Source organism: Xiphias gladius, chromosome 19 (genome assembly GCF_016859285.1).
Source record: "Xiphias gladius isolate SHS-SW01 ecotype Sanya breed wild chromosome 19, ASM1685928v1, whole genome shotgun sequence".
NCBI classification, from domain to species: Eukaryota; Metazoa; Chordata; class Actinopteri; order Istiophoriformes; family Xiphiidae; genus Xiphias; species Xiphias gladius.
In genome coordinates this window covers 6,489,911-6,515,197 of record NC_053418.1, presented here as the reverse complement: position 1 = coordinate 6,515,197, position 25,287 = coordinate 6,489,911, and the positions used below count along the sequence as shown (strand labels likewise).

Sequence of the window (25,287 nt, the reverse complement as noted above, 5' to 3'; positions counted from 1 at the left end):
TTCAAAGTTAAAAGAATAAAAAACAGTAGAAGCTGACCGATACTGGATTTTGAGGCCGACACTGATATTGGTAATTAAGTTCAAACTATTCGATAATGACATATCCGGTCGCTTTTTCTCATTTTGAACTGTGTTTCTGATAAGAATACCTTAGAGTCATAGTTTGAAAATGTGCTTAATCGCTTTCATGCTGACATTTAGATGAGAAGATTGATACCACTCTCATGCTTGCTCATCTAACTCTCAAAAAAAAGCGAACAAGCACATTTCACAAAATGTCGATCTAGTCCTTTAAACAGGGAGCGATGATAGAGTTGTGACCACGACATGGGATGAGTGAGGTATTTCACAATTGGAAAACATAAACTTGTCCAAAGAAAAGTTCAAATACAGCTATAAATAACAGAAATAAAACAAGTATATTCTTGAGTCTAACTAAGAAAATAAATCAAATATATTAAAAAAAAACCGAACAGCTTATAACACTTGGAAAATCAGAACTGCAATCAATATACTGAATTATGATAAACAGCAAATGAAGTAGTTTGTGCAAGCCTGTGTTTTTAACATTCAATTAACTTCTGACTGTTGAAGTGGGCTGATACAAATGAGTGATTTATATTTTGCATGAATTTACTGCTAATTCTTTTGGCATTTCTATCCTGCAGATTTATGCATTATGTATCAGTCAGGCTGATATATACACAGACAGGCTAAAATAAAATAAAAAAAACCACTGATATTACAAAATAAATGCAGAATGGCACATCATTTACAAACCATTAAATATATTTACAAAGAAATAAAGTAAAAAAAAAAAAAAAAGGGAAAGAAATGTTAATATGGTGGATAAAAGTGCCACTACAGTGTTTATATTCACAGATGATGTTTGTTGTAAAAAAGTTTGTGCTCATAAAGAAAATGAAAATCCTGTCTGATAAAGAGAATACAAGCATTAAAAAAACAAAAAACAAAAAACCATCTATAGTCAATTAAGGAAAGTGCACATGTACTGTAATTTCATGCTAATGCTTGAATAGCTGGAAATTCAAAACATTTACAGGTGTCTTCAGAGCACGATTGCGAAGGTGCGGAGGAGGGTGAAGTTGCCCCGAGAGTTGGTTGTTTTCGCGAGTTTAGGTGGAAGCAGGCGTAGAGGGAGTCGGCCTGAGTCACGGCACGAGTGCAACGTCACCCCGTAGCAAAACCTGTAGAGTGAAATGATGGTTTCATATCCTGTGTGTGCACAGAAAAAAAAAAAAAAATCGTCTGATTGTCCAAAGACCTCTCACAACAGTGATCAAATCCCTTAGACCTTTGGTTGGGAGGAGGGAGTCGTTTCCAGGGGGAGGTTTTCAGTGTCAGATTGTTTAGCGAGGACGACGTGTGTGAGCAGAGCAGGCGTGTGAGGGGAGTCGGGGGTCGATGACGAGGCACTCTGCATGCATCCTCCCGTAGCAGCTCATTGACAAACAAGCCGGTCTCTCAGCGCCGCCTCCCGAAACGTGGATCGGTTCTGGTCCGAGGCTGAGAGACCCGTAATGCACATTCACTACGGACAAGCCCTCATCTATCTGCGTGGGTCAAACAAGCGCCACCGGCCCCCGTCGGGGCTTAGAGGTTAAGGGTCGGGGTGTCACGGACTGAGGGGGGTTTCAGAGGTGAGTCTCGTCTCTCGTCTCTGTGCCAAAGTCCTGCTGGTTCCTGGCGCCGCGTGCCTGCCCCACCTGCGAGTCCTCTGGCACGTGTGCCAACGGGTCAGACCGGATAATGTACCTGAGGAGATAAAAATCCACGTTATCCGGCAGCATGGAGCAGCGACTGCGCAGGAGGGTGAAGGTGTACTCTAAAAGTTGACACTTTGGATTCAAACTTGAGCAGCACAACAAACCAGCAAATTACAGGACACAGCAGCAGCCTAAAGCTTTTTTTTTTTTCTGGTAGTTTTAATTTCACACATCTCTACTTATTATTTGACTTTGCAGACATGTTTTTCTTTGAATCTGTAAAGCACAATGTTTTAGAAAGGTGCTATATACCAAAAAGGCAATACATTATCGCAGTTTAAATACATTTGTAGGGGATATATATGCAGATGTAAAAGACGGGAATTAGTTCTCCTTCATCCTGATAAACAACACACTGAACTGTACTTTAACGCATAAACTTAAACCTCCGACTTACTCTTGATACTCATTTGAACAAAATATGCCTTCGTGTCATTTCATCTAAAACTGTCAAAAAGCATGTTTTTAAATGAAACGTGTGCTTTTCTTGGCTTGAACATATGCTCTCCTCTAACTCTGCAGTATCCTCTGACGGCCCGTCTCTCCCCAGACCGACTCCCCTGGTTCGGGAACCTCTGCACCGCATCTCTGATTCACTTAGCAAATCCTTCTTACACAATGTCGTTGAGCTCCAGCATGGTGTCGGGAGGAGGATTGATGAGGACGTAGGACAGCGTGTTCTGGTGGTCGTTCATCTCGTCTGTGAAATAAAGGGGGGAAAAAAAAAAAAAAAAAAGAGAAAGGAAAAGACATTCAGAGCTGCTCTGGAGCCCTCCCTCCTCCTCCTCCTCCATTTTACACTATATCAGCCAGGAAACGAGCCCTCTAACCACTTCCAGCCTTTTTCAGTGAGGACAGAGGCAAAGTATCCCACGCACAGTGTAAGACCGAGGGCTGCCAAAATCTGAGACGAACAGTTATGGGAATGCTCTTTCCCTACACGGGCTGTAAACCGAAGAGATGCTTGTTACAACTGTTAACTATAACAATTTTTAAAAAAAATAGCAGTGACCTTTGCGAGTAGATGAATTTACATTTCACGCCGACAACACAGTTTCTCAGATAGAAATAAACAGCTGAGTTTACAAATAAATTTTGCATCTCATTCTATGAGTATTTTCATCGCTCATATCTATATTTGGGAGTTAAATAATCCGGTAACAATGTATTGGCAGTATATTGGTACCTTTTTTTTTTTTCTCTTCCTAAACTGTTGATGAAATGATACAAACTGAGCAGGACATTTTACTGTTGAAAAATTGGTCGGCGCTCTCTGGTGGACGAAACTGTGTAATGGCAACACTCTTTCTGAAAGACCTCAATCCGGGGTTCGGCATTTTTCTGTGCCCACGTTCCTCGTTACCTATCGGCCTCCGTACGTATAAGAAGCGACGCATCTGCAAGAAGCCGATGCCAACCGGTGCTTCCGCCAGGCACGTCGATCGGTCTAGCTCCACACGGTTTGTTGATTACTGAACAATTGGCCGACGTTTGCGGCAGGCTGTGATTTTGACTACGCGCTGTCAATGATATCGGCTGGTTAAAGGCAGAGGATTGTGTCAGAATGACTTGTTTTACTTAAAAAAAACAAACAAAGTATACTGGCAAGTTGATTTAATATTTTTACCATTAAACAAATAATTATCAATTGTTTTATTTGGTATTAAATTAATCTTAATTTTGTTTAAATAAATGTTAAGAAATTAAATGAATGTGAATTGGATTTAAAGATTTTTTTTGGGAAAAATGTTTCAATATTCACTTAAAAAAAAAAAAACAATACAAAGTAGATTGATAAATTGCCTGATTTACTCTTTGCACAACTCTATATACAAACAGCTGTAAATTATTTTGGCATTTAACATTTTTTAATAAACAATTCAACATTAACAGTTGTAACAATATTGGTTTATTGCTTCCACAATGTAAGTAAGCCAAGCAAGGAGGGCATTTTTATTTGATTCTTAATAAGAGGAAACGGACTTTTAACATTCATTCCCCGGACGAGTCCTATCACTGCGTGTGAGAGTGTGTGAGCGCCGCTGGGTGCGTGTTATTTATGCCTGTATGCGTGGGTCTTGGGTGCCCTCTGGCAGCGGCCCCTACTTTGCGTTGCGTGATGGACAGAGGAAGGGAAAGGAGGGCACGTGTGTCTCCGGGAAAACCCACCTGCTCGTGGCCCTTTATAAAGCCAGGCGGGGTGGAAGAGAGAGAAGGGCTAACCGTTACTGACAGGGCACTTGGTGGAACAAGGGGGAGGCCCATGCTGCCTGCTGACTCAAACGGGACCCCATGCGCAGCCTCGGAAACGGCGCCAACATGCAGACAGCGTCCGCGGCTACGAAACACACTGATCTCCATCGCATTCCTCCGGTGTCCTGCGCATGCCACACTCGACCAACAGGCTGGTTGAGGCGGCAGGGTTGCCATGCCAACGGACGACACTCAGCCCCGCCCCGCCCCGCCCCCAAAAACACGAGGTGACACGTGACACACCCACAGACACAGAGGACATGCTCCAGCATCCGTCGGACCGGACCAAACGCAGAGCGACTCAAACCAAACTGAGAGTGGAGCAGAACACACTGGGCGTGTGAGAGAGGAAGAGGTCAACCTGCTGCTGGATCATCACCCGGAGGTCACCCAGGTTCGATGACGCTGAAGAAGGGCCTTTGAAAGTGGAGAGAGGAGGATGCTTGCAGGATTTACGAGTGATGTTAAGGACTGTACCGATTTGTTTTCCCCATCTAATCCACACTTTGTTACTGCGGACGACTCAGTGTGTTATATACGGATTATACCATGGCCACAGAAATGACTACTTTCTAATTAGTGGACAGTAGTTTGCTGGAAAAAAAAAAAAAAAATATGTCAGTGATTTCATTTTTGTGGCTCTGCAATCCAGGACATCGGATTTACACATCAAACGACGACTGATTTTAAAATGCTGACTCTTGATTTTGTGTTTTTTTTTTAAAAACACAAAGTCATCCAATTTTAGCTCACTGCAGCAGGCTACTGGTCCTAAACACACAGAGAACTTAAGATTCACCCAGACGGTCACCTGACCTCCACCCAACTGACGTCCGACTGACTGCGGCAACCAAAGGTGGCTGCAGCGCAGGCCTGAGTCCAGCTCTCGGCCAAATACGGAGTATATTGAAGGGGTTAACTTGTCCAATTACTTCTGTCCCATAATATTAGAAGACTAGGTATAAACGAGCAGCAATTCCTAAAGTATCTAAGGTGGATGCAAACGCCCTTGTGAGAGACGGTTTAATCTCTTGCTTTCTTCACCTGCCTCCTGTTCCAAACGTGTTCTTTTGAGTATTATATGTAAGTTGATGGTATTTAACACAAAAAAATATATAGAATGAATAATGTTATCAACGTATCTTACAGGTTATAGTGCTTTTTTCCTACTAGACATGGTGGTTTTGGAATCGATGAGACGATGAGGTTTGTCTCCTTTCTGAAGTAATTGTGGTCAGGTTTGCATTTCATTTACCGAGTGCTCGTCGGTGTCCATTTGGGCTTACTGGTCGCTCGCTTGCTAGTTTTAATGCAGCGGGTGGTGCTGCATCTGACTCAAGCGGATGGGGAGGTGTGTCCTGTGCAGTCAGCCTACTGTCCCTTCAATTTGTAATCCCATTTAAACGTTAATTTTCCTCCCATATAGCTATATTTTGCCAAATCATGACATGTTACTTTTTTTTTTTTTTTCAAATTAGCTGAGATACCACGAGATTTCCACGTGTCTTTCCACGTAACCCCTGCACCTAGAGGAGTATTTCTTGCTGGCAAGGTGAGAAGTTAAACCACTGGAGGTCACCAGAAACGTGATTCTCAGCTGATTTAGGTTTTAGTTTGCACTTTGACATCCTGTTTAAGTTTCATTTCAAATCCAATGTGCTGGAGTACAAAGCCATCGCAATGAAAAAATTTTTTTCTCCTGTCCTAATACTCGCTGACAGGATAGCCACCGCTCTACGGTGGCAGGAAAACGTTAGTCAACCCTTTGGAAAGACCTGCATTTATGTGTGAGTTTGTTCAGATCTTCACCTAAATTACAATTGTGAACAAACACCAATCTACTTTAACTAATAACGCGTACATCATCGTATTGTTACTGTCCATACTGAAAACGTAATTCAAACGTGGTGGAAAAAGTATGTGAACCCCTAATAAACATCAGCAAAAGCTAACTGGAGTCAGAAGTGAGTCCGATTATTCAAACAGCCACTGGAGACGTGGGTGAAAGCTACTTTGACTTGACTCTGAAAAAACACACATTTAGAGTTTTTTGCTTGTGAGCCATGCCTCGCAAAAAAAAGGATCCTCAGAAGACTTCCAATGGTTTGGTGCTGCTCTGCGGCCTCTGGGCCCGGACAGCTCGCCATCACTGTGGGGGAATGAATTCATCTCTCGGGATAGTGTCGGGGTGGCTGGTCCCCCCTGGCTGAGCAGGACAAAGACCCTAAACATCGAAGTACATCTACTACAGTGTGACTTCAGAGAAAGAAAATCGACATTCTGGAGTGGCCCAGTCAGAGCCCAGACCTTAAGCCAACCGGGCTCCGCTTACTTTTTCCACCGGCTATGTGAATTTTTTATGAGCGCGTTCAATCAAGACACCAACGCTTGTAGTTGTGCGTCATTAACTTAAGCACACTGTGTTTGTCTATACACTTTTTACGACCAATTAATGCAGAGAACCAGGTAATTCCAAAGGGTTCACATACTTTTTTTTTTTTTCCCTTGCCACTGTAAAATCAGCACACAAACGATATTAAACTGCAGGCAACAAAAACTAGTTAGGTCTCAGTGGCAAAACAGACCAAACCGCACGCAATCTGTAAGAAATGAATGGCAATTTAAACGCTGCTTCTCTTTTTCCATGTGGCTAAGTGGCCATTGTATAAAGGGATATTACGTTCTGAGGTGTCCCGATATGCGGCAATAACAGACAAGGCGGAGGCGAAGAACGCCGGGATGCAAAGCAAAGTGGCATTTCCTCCTCTCAGTTCTTTATTTTCAACCTACACCTTATAACCTTCCATCCACAGACCTAACGCGTTCTGCTCCACTCCAGAAGCCATACTCTTGTGCCCTGCAGTACTCTAGCCGCTTGTGACGCCACTTCACGGGAACACAATGCAGAAGAGACCAGTTAGAGCGAGAGAGAGAGAGAGAGAGAGAGAGAGAGAGAGAGAGAGAGAGAGAAAGAAAAAGTAGAACGAGATATAGATTGGCTGCTGATCTACAACTCATTCTGGCCGGACACATACGTGTACACACACACACACACACACACACACACACACACTGTACATACACGCGCTCACACACACACACGCACGCTCACACACACACACACACACACACACACACACACACACACACACACACACACACACACTCATGCAGTAAGGTTGCAGAACTGTGATCAACCAGCTAACCTGACAGCCTGGTCCCATCTTTATACGGGTGCTCTGAAATGTCCTGCAACTCTAAGCAACGGCATTCACTGTTAACTTCAATGTGCTAATTTGTTCATTTATTATTAAGTAGAAATGGTATAGTATCCAGAGCAGATAAGGCAGAGTGTGAAGAAAACAAACATCTTCTACAAATGAGTATTTCTAGTTCTGTGGATAAAATCAGTGCACTACTCTTCAGTGGATGCTGGGGAAAGCACAAAATGTCTTCCTCCACAAGATGGATGTACGTAACCACTCACATTTTACAAATGAGTTATAAACGGCACACAAATTACCTTGCAAATATCCTAGATTTACTCGATTCATGACATCGCTCGCAGTGAGATTAGAAACATCCTCTACAAGCCACAAGGAGGGAAGATAGAAGAGGCAGAGATAGAAAGCAGGGAGAGGAACAGAGGAGGGGGGGGGGAAACAAGAGAAAAGAAAAAAGAAAGATCAGGCAGGCAGCGACTGCATTGGCAGTTTCAAAAAGAACTCCTGAAAAAAGTGAGAGCGATGCAAAGAAGCCATGCATTAGTGTGTGCACAGAATCACTTCCAAATGATCCATCTGTCACATGTTGCAGTAATCCTCACTGACATTCATGGTTCTTAAGAAGATCTTGATCTTTTGGGGTTCTTCCTGAAACGTATTTAATTGACATGTTACATAATATTTAACAAGTGCAACACATCTGGAGCATGATTCTGCTTTTTTTTTTTTTTTTTTAATCTTTTTGTTTTGTTTTTAAAAAGCGTGAAGCTGGGAGGAGAGAAGAAAAAAGAAAAGAGTGAGCAGACAGGAATGCAGGCAATTGCAGTCTGTGATCAAATGCAATTGAGAAAAAGGTTTAGTGCTCCTGCATCTTCATGCATTATGTGCTCACATCTACATGTTGGTATGATCATGACTATGTAGTGGAGTGTATGAGTGATGGCACGTGGAAGACGAGTTTGAGCGTGAATAGATGTGAGAAACATCAACAAAGGTTTTCTGAAGGTTAATGATGATGAGTGACATTAATGATCTGTCCTATCGAGACCCACAGCTCTACGTCTTAATAGCAAATGAGATGAGATTAAATGGCTGGAACACAGATTGGAGTCTTAAATAGGTTTTTTTTGAACACAGCGCTGCTCCTCACGGCAGAGATAATCTAATTGGCTGAGAAAAGCCTCAGTGGATGGAGCAAAAAAACTTACCTACACGCCACGCTTTTTCTAACAAGTTTAAAGTCGACAGAATTCAGTCAGGCACGCTGGCCCGACCGGAGCAAGTGCTATGACTAGTTTTCGGCCCTTTTTGCGTCGATGAGCGATCGCTTCGTACATGAGAAGGGAGCCTCCGTGATATAGCGATGACCGAAACCAAAGATTACAAAGCGCTTTACGAAAACTAAAAACATTCAAAGAAAAAGAAAAAAAAAACAAACAAAACACTCTAGTCACACTGAGGTAGATTAATGGACCTAAAATGAAGTTCAACCTTGCCATACGAGCTCACAGCCACAGGCAACGTTTGTAGCTAGTCTGCCGACCTTCTCAGGCTATGATCACGAATATAAAAAGAGCCGCCACCATTTGCGTTTTATTTTTTCTCTCCCTTAAAATTGGAATTTTCAGGCTTCACTCACTGAGGTTTGACCCAACCAACTGCCTTATTTCTGCCACCAGAGCTGCTGTGACCTTAAAGATATTTAGAGAACAGAAACTCCAATCTGCAACAAACATTATAATTTACATTATTATTCATTTGCAGGTATATTCTGACTACTTACAATAAACTAAGTATATATTAAATGAAAATAAATAAAAAGCCAAAATCAATTAATTGTTAATAAACACTTACTGCAGTTAGTCTTGTTATACAATAAAGTAACACTGTATATCGTAAACTATCGCATTGAATTACACATTAACCTTCATTGAGTCAACTTCTAAATAAGAAAGCAAACACATGGACTGCCTATCTCTCCTCCAAATATCACGCCATCAGCTGGTCTCCTCACCGTATCCCACCGTGGGCAGGCCCAGGTGCTTCATGCGATTCTTGACCAGCTCGGACAGCTCCTGTCGCTCAGAGCGTCGGTACAGGTTGAGCCTCTGCTGCGAGATGCGCTCGGCTCGACTCGACGGCTTGGTGCTCTTCCTGCTCAGGCGCCGCGCCCACTGCATGCTCTTCTTCCTCAGCAGCGGGTGCTCCGATTGGTCGCTGGTGGTGGAGTTCCTGTGGGCCGTCTTCTCCTTCCAGGACTCTCCTCGCTCTCGATGCTCCTCGCCCTGCTCCACATTGATGGACACCTGAGACTGGGAGAGCAGGGTGGTAGAGTTAATGCTGGACACTATGCAAAAAAAAACGAACTTCCATCTTTAATGACTTTATAGGTGCTATTTTCAGAAGCTCGCAATATCAAGAAATGATGGTTATGAGTGACGGTTATGGACATTGATAAAAGCCATAAAAATACCAGTAAGGTATTTTTCATGTTTGCCTGCTTAAAGCAAAAGGTGACAGCTGACTGAAATATGCAATTTAAAAGAAGCACGTTTTGATCTTACCTGTGCATAACTTTCCTTGCACTGAAACAAGAGAAGGACAGACAGACATCCAAACATAAAGAGATGCAATGAAAGATGGGGGCATCCATAGCAAACAAAATTATTTAAAGCCTTTGTTTAAAACTGTTGCATCCGAGCATAAATTTTAATTTCCTTCCCTGTTTTCATATAAGCATCATAAAAATGAAAAGAAACGAGGGAAACACAAAGGAAAAAAGAATACTTCACAGAGGCAAACAGAAGAAAGAGATGCATAAAGAATGGACAATAAAAAAGTAGGCAAGATTACAAGTCAGAGGGAATAAATACATTCAAAATGGAAAACATTTTGAAAGACAGGAAAATGGAAGGAGAGAGAACAGATGAAAGGCATTTTAGGAGAAGAGGAATAAAAGAAAAAGAATAGAAGGGAGGAAATTACATGAACATGAAAAAAAAAAGGATGTAAAAAGCTGTAGGCGAGAAAGCAGCAGAAAAAACCTAAAAGATGAATAATGGAGAGAAGCCAAAGACACAGCAGGACCAAGGCCAAACCAGAAGCCAAAGCCGAAGCCAAACCCATAGCCAGGTGTCTGATATCAGGCATCTGAGCAGACCGAACTTGCCTCTGAGCTTGAGAACATGTGCGACTCGGTGCGGTAGATCCCTATGGGGATCTCGGCGCTGGAGGAACAAAGTTTCTGAAAGAGTCTGCCGTAGGTCCTGATCCACAGATCCTCCTCCGTGATCTTCATCTGAGGAGAGGGGAACGACAATCCCGTGGATGCACAACCACACGCCTGTGCGCTCAAACTTACAAAAATCGCTTGCTTAGACCCAGGAGCTTTCCTACTTACGACACACAGGTACCCAGAGCCAGGCGTGGTGTCCAGACCGAGAAGAAGCCTCGCAATAGCGATCATGTAGTCCTTAACGAATGACTGTCGGAACAGAGAGAATGACTACAGTTACAGTAAACACAGCCCCGCTGCAAACATCCTGTACGGAAATTCGTTTTAGAGATTTGTGTATATATGCTTCCCAACATACTGCGCTAAGCAAGCCCATTTCATTATCTAAAAAAAAAAAAAAAAAAAATCAAATGATCCCACACCCATTTCAAGAAAAAGCTGACTTTGCAGCTGTTAAATACCTGTTTTAGACAAAACCTTTCAGCTCGTTCCTTGACCTGCTTTGAGCTACTGTGACGTAAGCTGCACAAAACTCTAGGGCTTGACCGTCATGTGTGCTTGCCCTACGTTTATATTTATCTGGTTCGGGCCCAGAAGTCGTCTTATCCCACCTGGTACAGCAGCGTATCCAACATGCTGATACTGAACACCCTGCCTGCCGCAAACGGCAGCCGGAACATGAAGGCCAGGTTGGAGCCCTTATCACGCTCTATCTGGGGAAGTTAAAAAAAAAAAAAAAAAAAAAGAGATTGAGAAACAGAGCAACAAGATGTTAAAATGTCACTTTTTTCTTCATGTTTGATGAACTATTGCTCTTTTGTTCCATCTTCTAGAAGAGGAAAATTCCAAGTTTGTTGAGAGACACATTTTGAAAGGATTGTGAAGGTGAAAGCTATAACCGTAGGTAAGAGGAAAAAAGTACATAAAGGAGAAGGAAACTATGTTCAAGAATCAGGATACTACTAAAATTAATGAACTTTGGTGAGAGGTTGGTTTTTACACTGCACTTTCCTGGCCATAATACAAGTCCAGATATTACTGATCATCGTTATCAATTCCTCCCGTGTCTTTTTTGTGTTTTAGTCTTTCCATTCACAGACACGCAAAGGTTAGGCCCGATTTTAAACGTCACACTGCTACAGATATTCCTCTATAATCCAGCTCCCATTTGTCTTTCGAGTTTCATCCTCATCGCTTTTCGGACAAAACGGCGAGTCACAGCCAGGGAGTCCGAACATTTGATCCTCCCCCTTGAACCACTAACCTTCTCCAGTTTGGAGAGAGCGAGCGAGTAGCAGTCCTTGGCTCTGAACTGCATGAACCGCATGTTGGACGGGTGCGTGAGCTCCGTGATGATGCTGAGGCTGGGGAACAACCTGAGAGTGGCGGAGACAGAGAGAGACGGGAGACATGAAAGGCTTTGCACTGGCGGGACGACCTGGTGCAGCAGTGATAAATGCTTTTCATTTTAGCTGTTAAATAAAAGAGTAGTTTCAGAGCTTTGCTGACTGCAGTTTGTCTTTGAGATGAACTCCTTCTCCATTCTGGCAGGGTCTGAAAAAACAAGGCTTTACTCGCCGTCATCTTACTGGGAACAGATGAGGTTAACCGAGTGGAATCTGGTGCACATTTGATCCAAAACGTGAAGGTCCAGCTCATACTGCACATAAACGGCCGCTGACAGTACTAGCTGTTTACTGTACGTTTGCGTACAGTGAAGCACTCTCCGCGTTACCTGAACATAGTCTGGACGTTGACGATGGTCTTGGCATCCGCCATGTAGTCCTCCTCAGCGCTCATGGTGCTCTCTTTGTCCACAACCACCAAGTTGTCGGCGTAGATTATACCACACTGCAGCAGGTTGTCCAGGCTGGTCCATTCAGAAAACAGCAGAGTTTACTGAACCATGACATGTCGGGAAATATCTCCTCTTGATAACAATGGTATAACATCAATCTGTATGGTTCACTACATTAATTATTTTACACTTGCAGCACACACTTTCCACAAAGCTGCATCATCTACTTAGTTTGCAATTCCCTACATTTCCTCCAACTACTCTGAACAACCTGAGGAAAAACAGGAGCCAGTTGCACCAGCTCCCTCTAAGTTCAAAACACAGCAAAGTTACAGCCTCAGCAGGTTGCGCCACAAAAACTAGTTCCTACGTTGAGATGAAATATTTCCACCCACTAGCTGCCACGTGTAATTGTTGTGTAGCTAATGGATAACTGACGACACTGACAACAGCTTGCTAATATGCATGTATGACCTGATACTTGATCAAAATGCTGTGTGATAATGATGTTAGCTGGAAATATTTTCAATTACATAAAAAAATAAAAGGCACAATAAGCTTCAGATTACAAAAAACATCAGGCTAATGCTGCCTGACTGAAATGACCAAATGGCATCAGTTGGTTTAGCGTAAAACTGTAAAAAATGTTTTTCCATATATCCAGATACAAATAATGAAGAGTCATTTCTACACTTAAAAAGTTAATGTACATACAAATGAGTTCGATATCTAATTTGCCCACCGAAAACTGCAGAACTTAACAAATCAGGCCTCTCTTTTTCACCCTTTCACCCCAAATACGTGAGTTATTTAAGAGAAATGATTCAATTAATTACTTTAAATCAAATGAGCAGGTTTTGATAATCCAAACACATACTTATCGATAGTGCCAGCCATAAAGTAAACCATTGGAAAGCAGCAAATGGCCTCTAAGAAGTGGTTGTCTGGCCTGCAGGAAGACAGGAAACATCATGAATGAGCATCCAACACTAATGATCTTTGTAAAACCCCAGTGAAAGATTAGGATATTGTTCCGAGTCATTTCCTGAAATTTGTTCGTTGATGAGGGCAGCAGGATTTGTTCAAACCATAATCATTTAGACCACAATTCTTCAGTGCAATGGGAGGATTTAACTGGCTGCTATGGAAATTTCTTGGCTCTCTGTCTGTGTAGTCTGTCTGTTTCAGCAACCGCAGCGATCTGGCCGAACTTAACGAAACCCACGGTGAGCGACAGAAAGGTAAGGATCACTGCAAAAAACACTCACACCCACGCATACACCCACACATACACCCACACATACACCCACACACACGCAAATGTACACACGCCCTAATGCACAAATAGGCTTTCATATGCAGAGAGAACTTTTGTTTATGAAGAATGCAAAACTGATTTTTTCTTTATCTTAAAAGCAAAGCTAAGCTATTAAGCTATAGTTCCAATTTTCTACTGAAAGCAATTGTTTTAACATATCACTAGAGCATTTTTTAATAGACCCCTTTTTTGCATGGGGAACTGCTTTTCATAAATAAACATTTTTATTCCTGTATCTCAAGGTTAACCCATATGTTCTTCAAGCTGTAAATGCAAACTCTAGCACATGTGTTAGAAGCCTCTACATAAAAGGCCTGAGGTTTTGATGGGATTGTCAAATTCAATGCTTTAAGGTACGTCACCGTAGGAGTAAGAACAAACACAAACACGCTGCGTTGGAAGGGAGGTTGAGGAGTCTTACGGGTAGTCCAGCAGCAGCACTATGGGGTTGAGCTCCTTCCTGGGCCGATAGTAGGCACGCAGGGGGACGATGAAGTTGTAGAGACCGTTCCCCGCAGTCTCTGCAGACACTATAATCAGCTTATTCTTGAAGCCATAGGCCTTGGCATCCTCAAAGCTGTTGTGTGTGCAGCCCTGGATGAGGACAGACAATTCAACTGGAAGTCTAGTCAGTCGTACTGAGCTCTTAGCAGACACATTATATAACATAACAGTTCCTTTAATTTTAATATTGGTTAAAAAAAAACCAAAAAGGTTTTAAAAAAAGATTAGTGTCTGTCAAATCTTTTACAGTGGTTTTTGTGGTTTAGTTTTGTGCCGTTTCTGTCTTTTCTTGCGAGTGAATTCACCTTGTCGAGGCGAAGGCAGCAGAACGGAGCTTTCTGTGGTAGGAGGTGGCACAGAGTTGGAGAGCTGCCGATGTAGGGCGAGTTGGGAGGGTAGCCCTTCACAAAACTGATGGGAAAACAAAAGAAACAAAAAAAAACAACAAGAACAAGAAATGCCTCTGTTGTTTCCACCTCACAAAGACTCCCTGAATCCCTCTTCATTATTTTCATCATTATAGTCCTGAAGGACTCATTCCTGTTCAACGCTGACTTCATCAACAATTACAATGTTTCTGTAGTCTGTTTAGTTTTAATTGTGTCTTATTTTGTGTGTAAATTTGGCTGCGTGTCCCCTAATTTGTAGTGTGTCAGCTGCAATTACCCTGAGCAGTTTCACAGCGTCCTCTACTTTGCCAATGAAAGACAGCCTGACTTTCGTTCACAGATGCGTCTACAACCTGATCACCACACGATGGCACTGTGGGACCTTGAGTTTTAGTCACTTTCCAATCACCGCTTCTGAAAACTCTGAAAGAAAAAACTACTAGAGCGCCGTGGGTTGCAGCAAATAGAGGCTCAGACGTTAGGAGGACTTGTGTAATGTCCAACTTTATGAGCCCACTGATGTCTGGGTCTAACAGTTGTTGTTCGATTGGACCTGCATGGGCGGTGGTGCAGACTGTGAGGTACAAGCACCCAATATACCCTGAGCTAAATCAGTCTGATAAAACCTCATAGAGAGAGAGAAAAGAGAAAAAAAAACACACTGCTGAGATAAACTGAGTCCCCCTGACGTGCTGAGCTATCATGGCGACGATCTGACTGGCCAACTGACTGATGGGAGTAGAGCGGTGAGGATTCGTGTAAGGGCGCACAATGTCAGCCTCACTCAAGAGGAAAAGTGCTGACTTAACCCTGTCACGACATACACATTTATAACTGCCACTTCAGCACCTTAAGGGATCATGACACACAGATTACACGCTTATAACGAACCCATCCATCTCCCGTCCTACAACCACTGAGGCCATAAGAAGTGGGCAGCTGAGATCAATCACGTGTAGAATACAGGACACTTGCACTATGAGGACATTTCAGCTTTTTACGGCCGCATGACAAGACATACTGTACACTACAAAACCACCAAATCTCTCTGGGTCAGTAAGGTCTAAATCCCCTCTGTCTTACGTTTTAACCACAGCCACGTCACTTACTCTGACCCTACAGAGCCCTCCTCATCCGACTGGTTGGTCTCATCCTCCGATTGGTCGCTGAGGAGGTCGCAGGGCAGAATGGCGGAGGAGTCGGCGATCTCCAGGACGGGTGCGATGCTTGGCCTGCGGCTTCCAGCGCCGTTCTCCGTCGGCAAGGTCAGTTTGCTCCCTTCCTCGGGGGGGTCGGGGTTCTGGAGATCTATGGCCACGGTGCCTGAAAATCAACACGACATTATTGTATCTATACCACTGAGCGTGAAACTATGTCGCTGTTTAAAAAAAAAGCATGCGCAGCACTTTTACGGTCATGTGTTGTTAAGTCAGCAGTGAATGTTTGCACATAAATGCCATGATCAACCCATGACCATATCATCTCAGCGTTCTCGCGCCGGAGACTGCTTTTTCACCTGGGACATATTACAGTCCATGTTTAGCTCTTCGGCGTCTTAGCAACGCACATTCCTATCACCTTCGTGAGCTCAGCTGCTTGACCTTGAGGAGAAAATGTATTGCTTTCTGAACCACATAATTGTACTCTTGAGGCTCCACAAATGTCATGCAGTATTGACATCGTCTGTCAATAAAAGTGCCCCTAACTTACATCGTATCAGCAGTTTGTGATATGATGTATGATATATGTGCAATATCATGTATATCAGATACATAATATTTAAACAATACATTTATAAGATATTATCAGATACATGATGTTAATATACAACACATAAAAATTTGATTTTTCATTTACCAAAAAAAAAAATTAAATTAAATTAAATAAAATCACAAAATTAAGATGCGTGTTAGTTAAACAATAATGAAATATCAGTGTCCTGTGTAGTGTATAACATCCTATAAATTGTGAACATTGCAGAAGTAAGAAAAAGTGTAAAATGTGATGCACCATGCACAAACTTACCATAAGACGTGGCCTGATCAACTTTCACAGGTCAAAGAAAAAGCACAACACAATAATGTCAGCCGACAAAGTAAAGAAGCTTGTAAGAAAAACTTCATGCGTAACAATCAGGCAAAGCATACAGCGTCACCAGGGCAGCCGCCATTCAGAAATGTTCTGTGTGAGTGCAATTTGCGAGTGAATAAACATCGACAACAAAGCATCCATTTTCTCGTCTTACAAGGAAACCCTTTCAGCCAATCAAATGTATGCCTCCGTCTGCGACCTGAATCTTTACTTGTGCAACTACAAACATTTCCTTCTATGTCCCACTCTTTTTCTTTCTCTCTTTAATACCTTCTCTACTACTCAACATATCCCCCCCCCTCTGGCTCTCACTCTCACCCATGCTGGCGATGATGCTGTGCACAGGCAGCCTGGAGGAGGCGTCGTAGAGGCCCGTGACGGGCAGACCTCTGCTGTGCTTCTCCTCTTGTTTGAAGATGAAGGCCGAGTTCTCCTCCTTGGTGATGTTGATATAGTAGCAGGTGTCAGTGGCAGCCATGATGTGGCGGGGGCCGGGGTTCAGGAGGATGCTCTTGTTCTCCTCCCGCTTCACCCCGATCAAACACACGCCGTACCTGCGAGGTAGAGGGGGTACGCAACGTTTTTGCTCCAAAAGACAGCAACAACCACTGTAATGAGATAACATCTTATTATAGCGTGCCCAGACTGAGCTGCCGAAAGTTGGACTAACTTCTTATGGGCATGGAAGGAAGCGTAGGTGAAGCTTTTTCCATCGTACTCCCCAAAAAACTTGCTGTCACACAAGCGGATATGGTAGACCTCGTTTCCCGAACAGCGTCCATACATCTTCTGCCACTGCTCCGGTGACAGCTGCCCCTCCCTGGAAAAGTATTGTTAGAATATTTACTGCTCGAAGGAATCAGACTTCCGCCGGGGAGTGCTGGCAAACAGCAGCATAATTATAAAGGAAAAAAAAAAAAGGGTTTGTGCTTGAATTAGATGTCAGCGTATAACTATGTTGTCATCCATTTCTCAGTTTTTATTCCCCTATGGCTCAATAATCATTTCAAGTCAAGGGAGAGCCCCTTTAAATCAAAAGTGACTTTATTTGCAACTCAATAGCTCTCATTTCCCCATGAGCTTATAAATCTATCTGACCTTTCATAACCTTTCCCCGACCCTGTATTCCCCAGCCTCCTACATTCTAGTCACGATAATGAACTAAAGAGAGAAGGCTGTGAGTTCTTTTTACTCAGGCAGTTCATGTACTGCATAACTTAATCAATTTGATGATGCTTAATTTAACACCTGCCATTTTCCTGTCACCTTCACAGCCCCAAGCCACTACAAGTTCCCATTATGCGACTTCAAATTGATGTGCTGTGCCTCCCCTCTGTGGATAGCACTGAAGATACAGTGGTCGGCTTGCAGAGAATGTGGAAAACACACAGCCGGATTTTGAGCCCAACAAGGAACAGTGTTAAGGTTTGCTGGCTTGACAGTGACGAGTTTCTGCATGGGTGACGGTGCAGTAGTCAGCCCTGTGGGGACTATAAGCAAGGTACAGCCTTTAGAACTGTGAGAACTCTGCTGCAGGAATATCCGCCATTTTTCTCTAATGTTATTAATCAAGTCTGATTGAACCTGTCCACACGAATAATGGCACAAAATGATATTTAAAAATAAATAAATAAATAAATTAAAAAAAACTCAGAGCTAGGAACTGAAAGTGTGGATTGAAAGTTTACTTAATGAAAGCTCAACAGGCAGAGCCAAAGTATAAGATCAGCTTTGGATAAGAAATGTCAAAGTGAGATCCAGTGAAAAACGTTCAGCTCTCTCGCTGCTGTTTAAAAACACGTCAGGGCAAGCATGACATCTTCGTGAATACATAATAACCAAATTAATTGCTAACATTGTTGATATATTGTCAGAGTTCCTTCTCTTCCAGTTACATTTGCAGGCTCAATCACTAGCACCCTGAAAAACCTTAAAGGAGCAGTAGCCTGGCTCTGTCCAAAGGTCACAAAAATCCACCTACCAGCACCTCTTAAAGCTCATCAACACGTTATATCTTGTTTTTTCTAATGTGTTCAAAAATCTGCTCTGTGGTGGATTCCGTAACCTCTGGACAGAGCTAGGCAACCGGTTTCCAGCGATCAATCACTCTTTGTAGCTCTTAATGAGACTTCTGCACTACTGAACTGGTAGTTTGGCCCGCTTGAACCAACTGCTCCAGTTCTCTCAGGTTTGATGGGCTGCCTTCTCCCAACTGCGAGTTTCAGCCCTTTCCGTAGACGCTCGGTGGGATTAACATCCGGTCTCATCGCAGGCCACTTCAGAATGGTCCAATGTTTTCTTCTCATCCATTTTTAGCTGCTTTTAAAAAGGCCGATATGTTTAGGGTTATTAACATTTTTGGAGGAGCCGTGACCTGCGGCTGAGACGGAGCTCTCTGACAGTGGGCAGTATGTTTCACTCCAGAATGCCTCGATAATCTCATTTCACTGTGCCCTGCGCAGATTTAAGGCACCCTCTGCCAGACACAGCGAATCAAACCCATAAAATTACTGAGCCTCCTCCGTGTTTCACAGTGGGGATGGTGTTCTTCTCTTTGACGGCTTTTATTTCATCTCCTGGGAACATAAAGCTGCTGTGAGAGCAAAAAGCTATCATTTTGTTTCATCTGTCAAAACGACATTCTCCCAGAAGCACTGTGGCTTGTAAACACGCAGTCTAGCAAACTCTAGTTGGGCTTCCTTCATGTCTCACTTTCAAAAGTGGGGTCTTCCAGGGTCATCTCCCATGGAGACCACTTTCGTTCAGAGAGCAAATGGACACCGCTGTACCCTAATCTTGGAGGTCAACTTGTATTGGTTTTGAAGTTTTCCTTGGTTCTGTTTCCACCATTCGAACTATCTTTCTGTGCAATCGGTGGTCAATTTTCCTCCTGTGGCCACGTCCAGGGAGGTTGGGCTATGGTCCAATGACCTTAAACTTCTTGACAATATTACCAACTGTGGTCACAGGAACATCAATTTATCAACATCCAACACTTATCACCGCTTCTAAGGGGTATTAATCATTTTATTTCAGGCCATTTTAGAAGAGCTTCGTAAGAAAGAGCAAGAATCCAGCTCATTTCACAGCTTCTTTGTTTTATTCAGTGGCAAACCAAAGGCATGCAAGTATGCGTGACGAAAGAGATTTTAATTTCAACGTGTTTCAAGAAGAATGGGGCAATGTTTCAGTAAGGTATAAGGGTACCGACACTTTCGGCCACGTCAGAATATAATTTGGTGAGAATAGTGCAGGACCATAACAACTCACAAGGAAATAAAAGTACGTACTGACAGTGGACAGTGCATTTCATTGTAAATAAATGCTAATATAAATATCTGAAATAAGTGTAAAACACTGGTGTGTACTCACTGTCCTCTGGAGGTGTGAACCAAGAGAGTGACTAAGGTGGATGTGGCCGGACACACGCAGTTGAGCGCCAGCATGGCATACTTGAACTCCTCCTCGCATACTACGTGATCTGATTGAAACGGAGAAATTACAATAATAGGTTAGATTTAGAAGTATCTCAATCTGGCATATGGACAAAATGACGGTGTTTCAGTAGGTATGTGGCCTTCCTGCACTTACCAGCAAACTTAACATGAAATTTATTTTCCGGTTTGAGAATTTGGACGTAGAGAGGACAGTTCGGAGCAAAGTCCTTCGCGGCCCAGGCCCTCAAAATAGTTTGGTGATCCTGCGGGACAAGAAATAGTTCTATATTACTTATCCAGTGACTCATTTGTAAATGTAATTTGATTTTTATGGACCTTGAAGTTTGCCTCAGAGACCTATTGTACTCTCAATACTTAGAGAATCACATCATCTGAGTATCTCGGTCCATCTCAATCTCTCGGTTAATTTTAAAAAGCGTTAAGAGAAATTGCACTATTAAAATCACTCATCACGGGTATTGGAATTGAAACAGAGCTAACGACAGCTTGGACAAATTCCCGTCGATGTGACTCACAGCAGCAGTTCGGTCAACTTCGTTCCTGCTGCTCAGGATGAAGCAGGCCTCAGCGTCATCCATCCTGAGGATCAACAGCGAGACACAAACAAAAAAAACGGGCAGGGTCACGGGGTGGTGACTGTGAAGAGGACATTCAACCAAACAGAAAAATGATTCAAGAAAAATCTATGCTTTAAAGAAAAGCCGGGCATTGATGAGTGCTAAGATCCCATGACAATGGCTGAAAAGGCTAACAGACCCCTTCTTGCAGGAAAACAATCTGCTGCAGTGCTGGCTATCATGAAGGGCAGAGATCATTCATCTGTGACAGAAAACTCTTATGTTCAGGGAACTTAATGAGAAGTACGATACGAAATGATGACAAGAAAACCTTTCAGCAAAGCAAGGGCTGATGTGCCTATGAGTCTTACCTGGCTGGTTGATTTTATCTATTACATATCAGTGCGTGAAATTGCCACGGCATCTTATCCCCTGCACAACTTTGCACATTGAAGAGGGGCTCTCGGAGAAGGGGGGAGGGGGGCCGCTGGACAAATTTATGACTTTGATTTTACACTGTCATGTGCTAGCGAGAAGCGGTTAGACCCCATTTCACTCGTATCACATCGCAACGCGACAAACAGTATAAAGCTGCAAAGCAACATCTGCGAGCAAGCTGTAAGATGAAGCAACCATAAAACCGTAAACGGCACACTGTTGATGCCGGTGCTGCTACATTTTGCATCAACAGGGGCAATTTTGACAGGTCAAACCATATTCCAATGTGATCCTTAACAGTTTTTATTTAGATGATAAATGCAGAGTGAAATCCCACTGCACCGATGTGCAGGCAGAGGGCAGGTAAATGGACTTGAAAGTACCTCGCACTCTAACCTCACTTCAGTTGCTTTGCATTTCCATTGCTGGGCTTGCACTTTATATTTCCATTTCAAATATCCTTTCCTATACAGAGATTCTTATACAGAACTTAAATTGTATGAAACAAAGATAACGTGCTAGTTTTACAGCCAAACCTTTCAAGAACATAACATGAATGTTCACTGACCTATGAACTTGGCAATAAGACCTGTTTATATGTCCATCAGCTATGGGCAGATAATCATACTGACTTAATCAGATGTCGGCAACAATTCAGAGGCCTGAAACTGGGAAAAAAATCAAGGATGCACTGTCAGGCACTCACATCTGCTAAAAACACAACTGGGACGCAACTACGTGCATGTTTTAGTCTGTTTTTTATGCGTTTGTGTTTTGCCTACATGTCAGAATCCATGCCATGCTTTCACTCACTTGGCCCTCATCAGGTCCTGGTCTTTGAGGGCAGATCCTTGCAGGTAGATGACCCTTTGAGACCACAGAGGGATCTGGAGGATACGGCGAACCTGAATGTCTACCTCTGTCGGACACAGAATCACCACGTAATAGTCCTGCACGGCAGACAGACATGAGTGCCTTTATTAAAATCTCCTGAAAAACTTTTTTAAAAATCTTTTTGAAGAAGTTTTTCTGTATAAAAAAAATATTCCTGACTGAATAAGAAACTCCCCAAGTTACAATTTGGCAGAGACCAGTGAGGAGAGATCAGACAAAACAGCTCAGACAAATCTCTCATGGGAAATTCCCAAAACAGTTCCAACTTTGGCAGGAAACTGTGCCCACGTGTAGAGCGCATCCCTTGACACAATAAGCGGAATGAGAAAATTTGCTTTAGGGCCTTTGAATCATTCTGCAATTACTTGTAATTATACCACATTTAGTTGCATATATTATATGCAGATAAAGTCTGTTACTCCTGTGGTGTTTTAAGCTATGTTCATAATTAGCTAAAATGTTACTTTTGAGTAACCTGGAATGACAAAGTAATATTGAAAAAAATTCTCTCTGTATTTATCCCCCAGGAATATGGCAGAAAAAACATTATATCAAACAGTAGCCAAATTAGTACATCGAAACACAAATCTTTAGTCTTTGTCATGCAGCTCGTCAAACAACCATTCCTTTGCTGACGGTTAAAACGAGCAGCAGAAAAGTGGGATGTCCTGACGACAGTTACACCTAGGCTGCTGGCGAAATATGGCCATTTGGTCTTTTCCACTCTACCTGTAGTCTAGGGTGAGCGTAGAACTCGTTGAGGAAATCCATCAGCAGGTCGATCTTCAGCGAGCTGACACACAACACCACATGCTTCTCTGTCTGCGCCCGGTGGCGGCTGTAGTTCCCCCCTAACTTCTGGCTCTCCATCCAGAGGTATGCTAGTTCTTCAAACTGCCAAAAAATGACAACAACATTAATGTGATGTCAAAAGCTGCGAGAACTGAATAAATAGTGAAAGCGAGACAGATTTGCTGTCTGGACACAGATGGTGAAAGTACTGGAGTGAAAACTGATGATGCAGTAGTTTTTCCAGCAGCAGGGTTTCATTTCTATCTCTCACCCAATTGGCTCCGCGGGGAAATTAAACATTTCAGAACATCTGAAGCGAACGACAAGTTTGTGATCTTTAAAAATAAATAAACACACTGAACAGGTGGATTTTGTGCGAAGTGTGAGCCAGCAAGACTTTTAGTGAGATTTGCAGACTTCCTCTGCAGCCAAAAATGCCAGAGAAGTAATCACATAATTGGATTTTTATTTGCTGTCGGGGTGTAAGAGCTACAAATGTCAATTAATATTTGATGATAACCCCGTTAGGGGCCATCACTAGATGCAGAAGATCAAATTACTACTGATGATAAGACAGAACCATTGCACTTTCGGTAAAAAACACTATGTTAGTTGATGCTACAGTCATTACCTGCAGTGGGAGGACCACCAGGGCAACACAGATGAGAATGACCACCAGCAGCTGGGAGGGCCAGATCTGTGGCGTGACGTCCCCATAGCCCACAGTGGAGAAAGTGACGATGCAGAAATAGAAGGAGTCAAACAAGGACAGGTTCTTCCCAGCTCTCTCTAGGTGCTGGATCCCACACGCTCTGCAGAAAAATTAGGAATTATACAGTGACATCGGACATGTCTCCTACGGGTAAAGATAATTCAAAAAGAACTCGTGAATTCAATTCAATTCAATTTTATTTATATAGCGCCAAATCATAACAGAGGTTATCTCAGGGTACTTTTCATACAAATCAGGTCTTTATAGTTACATCTAGAGAGACCCAACAGCTCCCACCATGAGCAAGCACTTGGCTACTGCGGCAAGGAAATACTCCCTTTTAACAGGTAGAAACCTTGAGCAGAACCCGGCTCATGGTGGGCGGCCGTCTGGCCTGACCGGCTGGGTTGAGAGAGAGAGAGAGAGGGAGAGAGAGAGAGAAAAGCAAGGTGGGGAGGGGGGCATGGCACAGTAGACGTATAACATAAAGATGTGTAACAATAATGAGACTAATAATAAAACTAGTAATTATAATCATAGGGTGAATAATAGTACAAATAAAACTAAATAATAATTATAGATATTATTATAATTAATAATAATAGATGATAATAATAATAATAATTGAAGCATAGGGTGCTGAGTGGGGGCAGTAGGTGGTTTGCAGTCAGAGATCCAGACTCTGCAGCACCAGGGGCAGAAATACCGGCAGAAAACAACAGGAAGAGAGAGGAGAGAGAGGGTGTCTGCCTCCTGGACCCAAACTGGAAGATGGTTCCACAGTAGAGGAGCCTGACAACTGAAGGCTCTGCCTCCCATTCTACCTTTGGAGACTCTAGGAACCACAAGCCTGAGTTCTGGGAGCACAGTGTTCCAGTGGGGTAATAGGGTATTATGAGCTCTTTCAGATATGATGGAGGAGGATTTTAAATTCTATTCTAGATTTTACAGGGAGCCCATGCAGAGAAGCTAACACAGGAGAAATGTGATCTCTCCTCCTAGTTCCTGTCAGTACTCGCGCTGCAGCATTCTGGATCAGCTGGAGAGTATTTAACGATTTGTTGGGACAGCCTGATAATAAGGAATTACAATAACCTAGCCTAGAGGTAACAAGTGTGGAGATATTGTAATGAGGGAATCTGCTTCAGTATTGTGATTTACCCTGGTGGAGTGGTTATCAGAATTCAATTTGCCCAGGATCAAAGGGCATCAAGGTCAATACAGCTAAGGCTTCTCCTCAGTTTGTCATTTGAGGTGACACCACTGATTGCTCCGTTGGTTCCACCTCACTGCTTGTGCTTATTCATTTGAGTTTCTCCATTGATAAGTTGAAGATTTAATGAAACCCTGAGGCGAGGGGGGGGTCGTCTAACCGGACACAGTGGAGTGGAGGAGGTAGGTGCTGGGTGGTGGCCAAGGCTCATGACGGTAGCCAAAGAGCTAAGTTCTAAGAAGTGACAGCTTTCATTAAAATAAACTGGTGTAGGTAAGAGTGGAAATCAATGAGACATAAATGAAGAGGGACGGGTCAATAAGCATGGCCATTTACACAAAAAACCTTCACGTTTTCCCCTTAATTTAACACTTTTTTCTGCTGTGTTTTGTTGTTAGTTTCTCACTTATTGCCCGCATTTTAGAGGATGTGACCTGATATCCAACAAGTCCTTGCTGCTCATCATTATTTTTGGTCACAAAGTACTTCAAACTTCAAGATAACGAAGGCCAAAGTATTATTTGTATTTACAATTATTTACATTTTCCGTCAAATTTTATACTTACCATTTGCTTTCGCCAGTAACAGTAGCTAACCGGCTTCATAATATTAACTGACTCCTAG

General features: G+C 42.8%; 1 protein-coding gene across 1 annotated transcript in view; it reads right to left on the bottom strand.

Annotated features, from left to right (window-relative positions):
* Positions 1-1,558: 1,558 nt before the first annotated feature.
* The window catches only part of kcnt1b (potassium sodium-activated channel subfamily T member 1b), a 64,207-nt gene continuing 40,478 nt past the window's right edge, over positions 1,559-25,287 (bottom strand). Inside the window, exons 12-32 of the mRNA XM_040154113.1 lie at positions 23,370-23,550; positions 22,676-22,840; positions 21,866-22,002; positions 20,573-20,636; positions 20,191-20,299; positions 19,972-20,080; positions 17,270-17,419; positions 16,918-17,153; positions 15,618-15,831; positions 14,425-14,530; positions 14,037-14,209; positions 13,175-13,246; positions 12,235-12,369; positions 11,764-11,875; positions 11,111-11,212; positions 10,665-10,748; positions 10,434-10,562; positions 9,829-9,849; positions 9,279-9,576; positions 2,403-2,487; positions 1,559-1,776 (exon numbers count right to left, since the gene is read on the bottom strand). Coding sequence (XP_040010047.1) covers positions 1,656-1,776; positions 2,403-2,487; positions 9,279-9,576; positions 9,829-9,849; positions 10,434-10,562; positions 10,665-10,748; positions 11,111-11,212; positions 11,764-11,875; positions 12,235-12,369; positions 13,175-13,246; positions 14,037-14,209; positions 14,425-14,530; positions 15,618-15,831; positions 16,918-17,153; positions 17,270-17,419; positions 19,972-20,080; positions 20,191-20,299; positions 20,573-20,636; positions 21,866-22,002; positions 22,676-22,840; positions 23,370-23,550 — 2,803 coding nt within the window. The 3' untranslated portion in view covers positions 1,559-1,655. The remainder of the gene's footprint in view (positions 1,777-2,402; positions 2,488-9,278; positions 9,577-9,828; positions 9,850-10,433; positions 10,563-10,664; positions 10,749-11,110; positions 11,213-11,763; positions 11,876-12,234; positions 12,370-13,174; positions 13,247-14,036; positions 14,210-14,424; positions 14,531-15,617; positions 15,832-16,917; positions 17,154-17,269; positions 17,420-19,971; positions 20,081-20,190; positions 20,300-20,572; positions 20,637-21,865; positions 22,003-22,675; positions 22,841-23,369; positions 23,551-25,287) is intronic.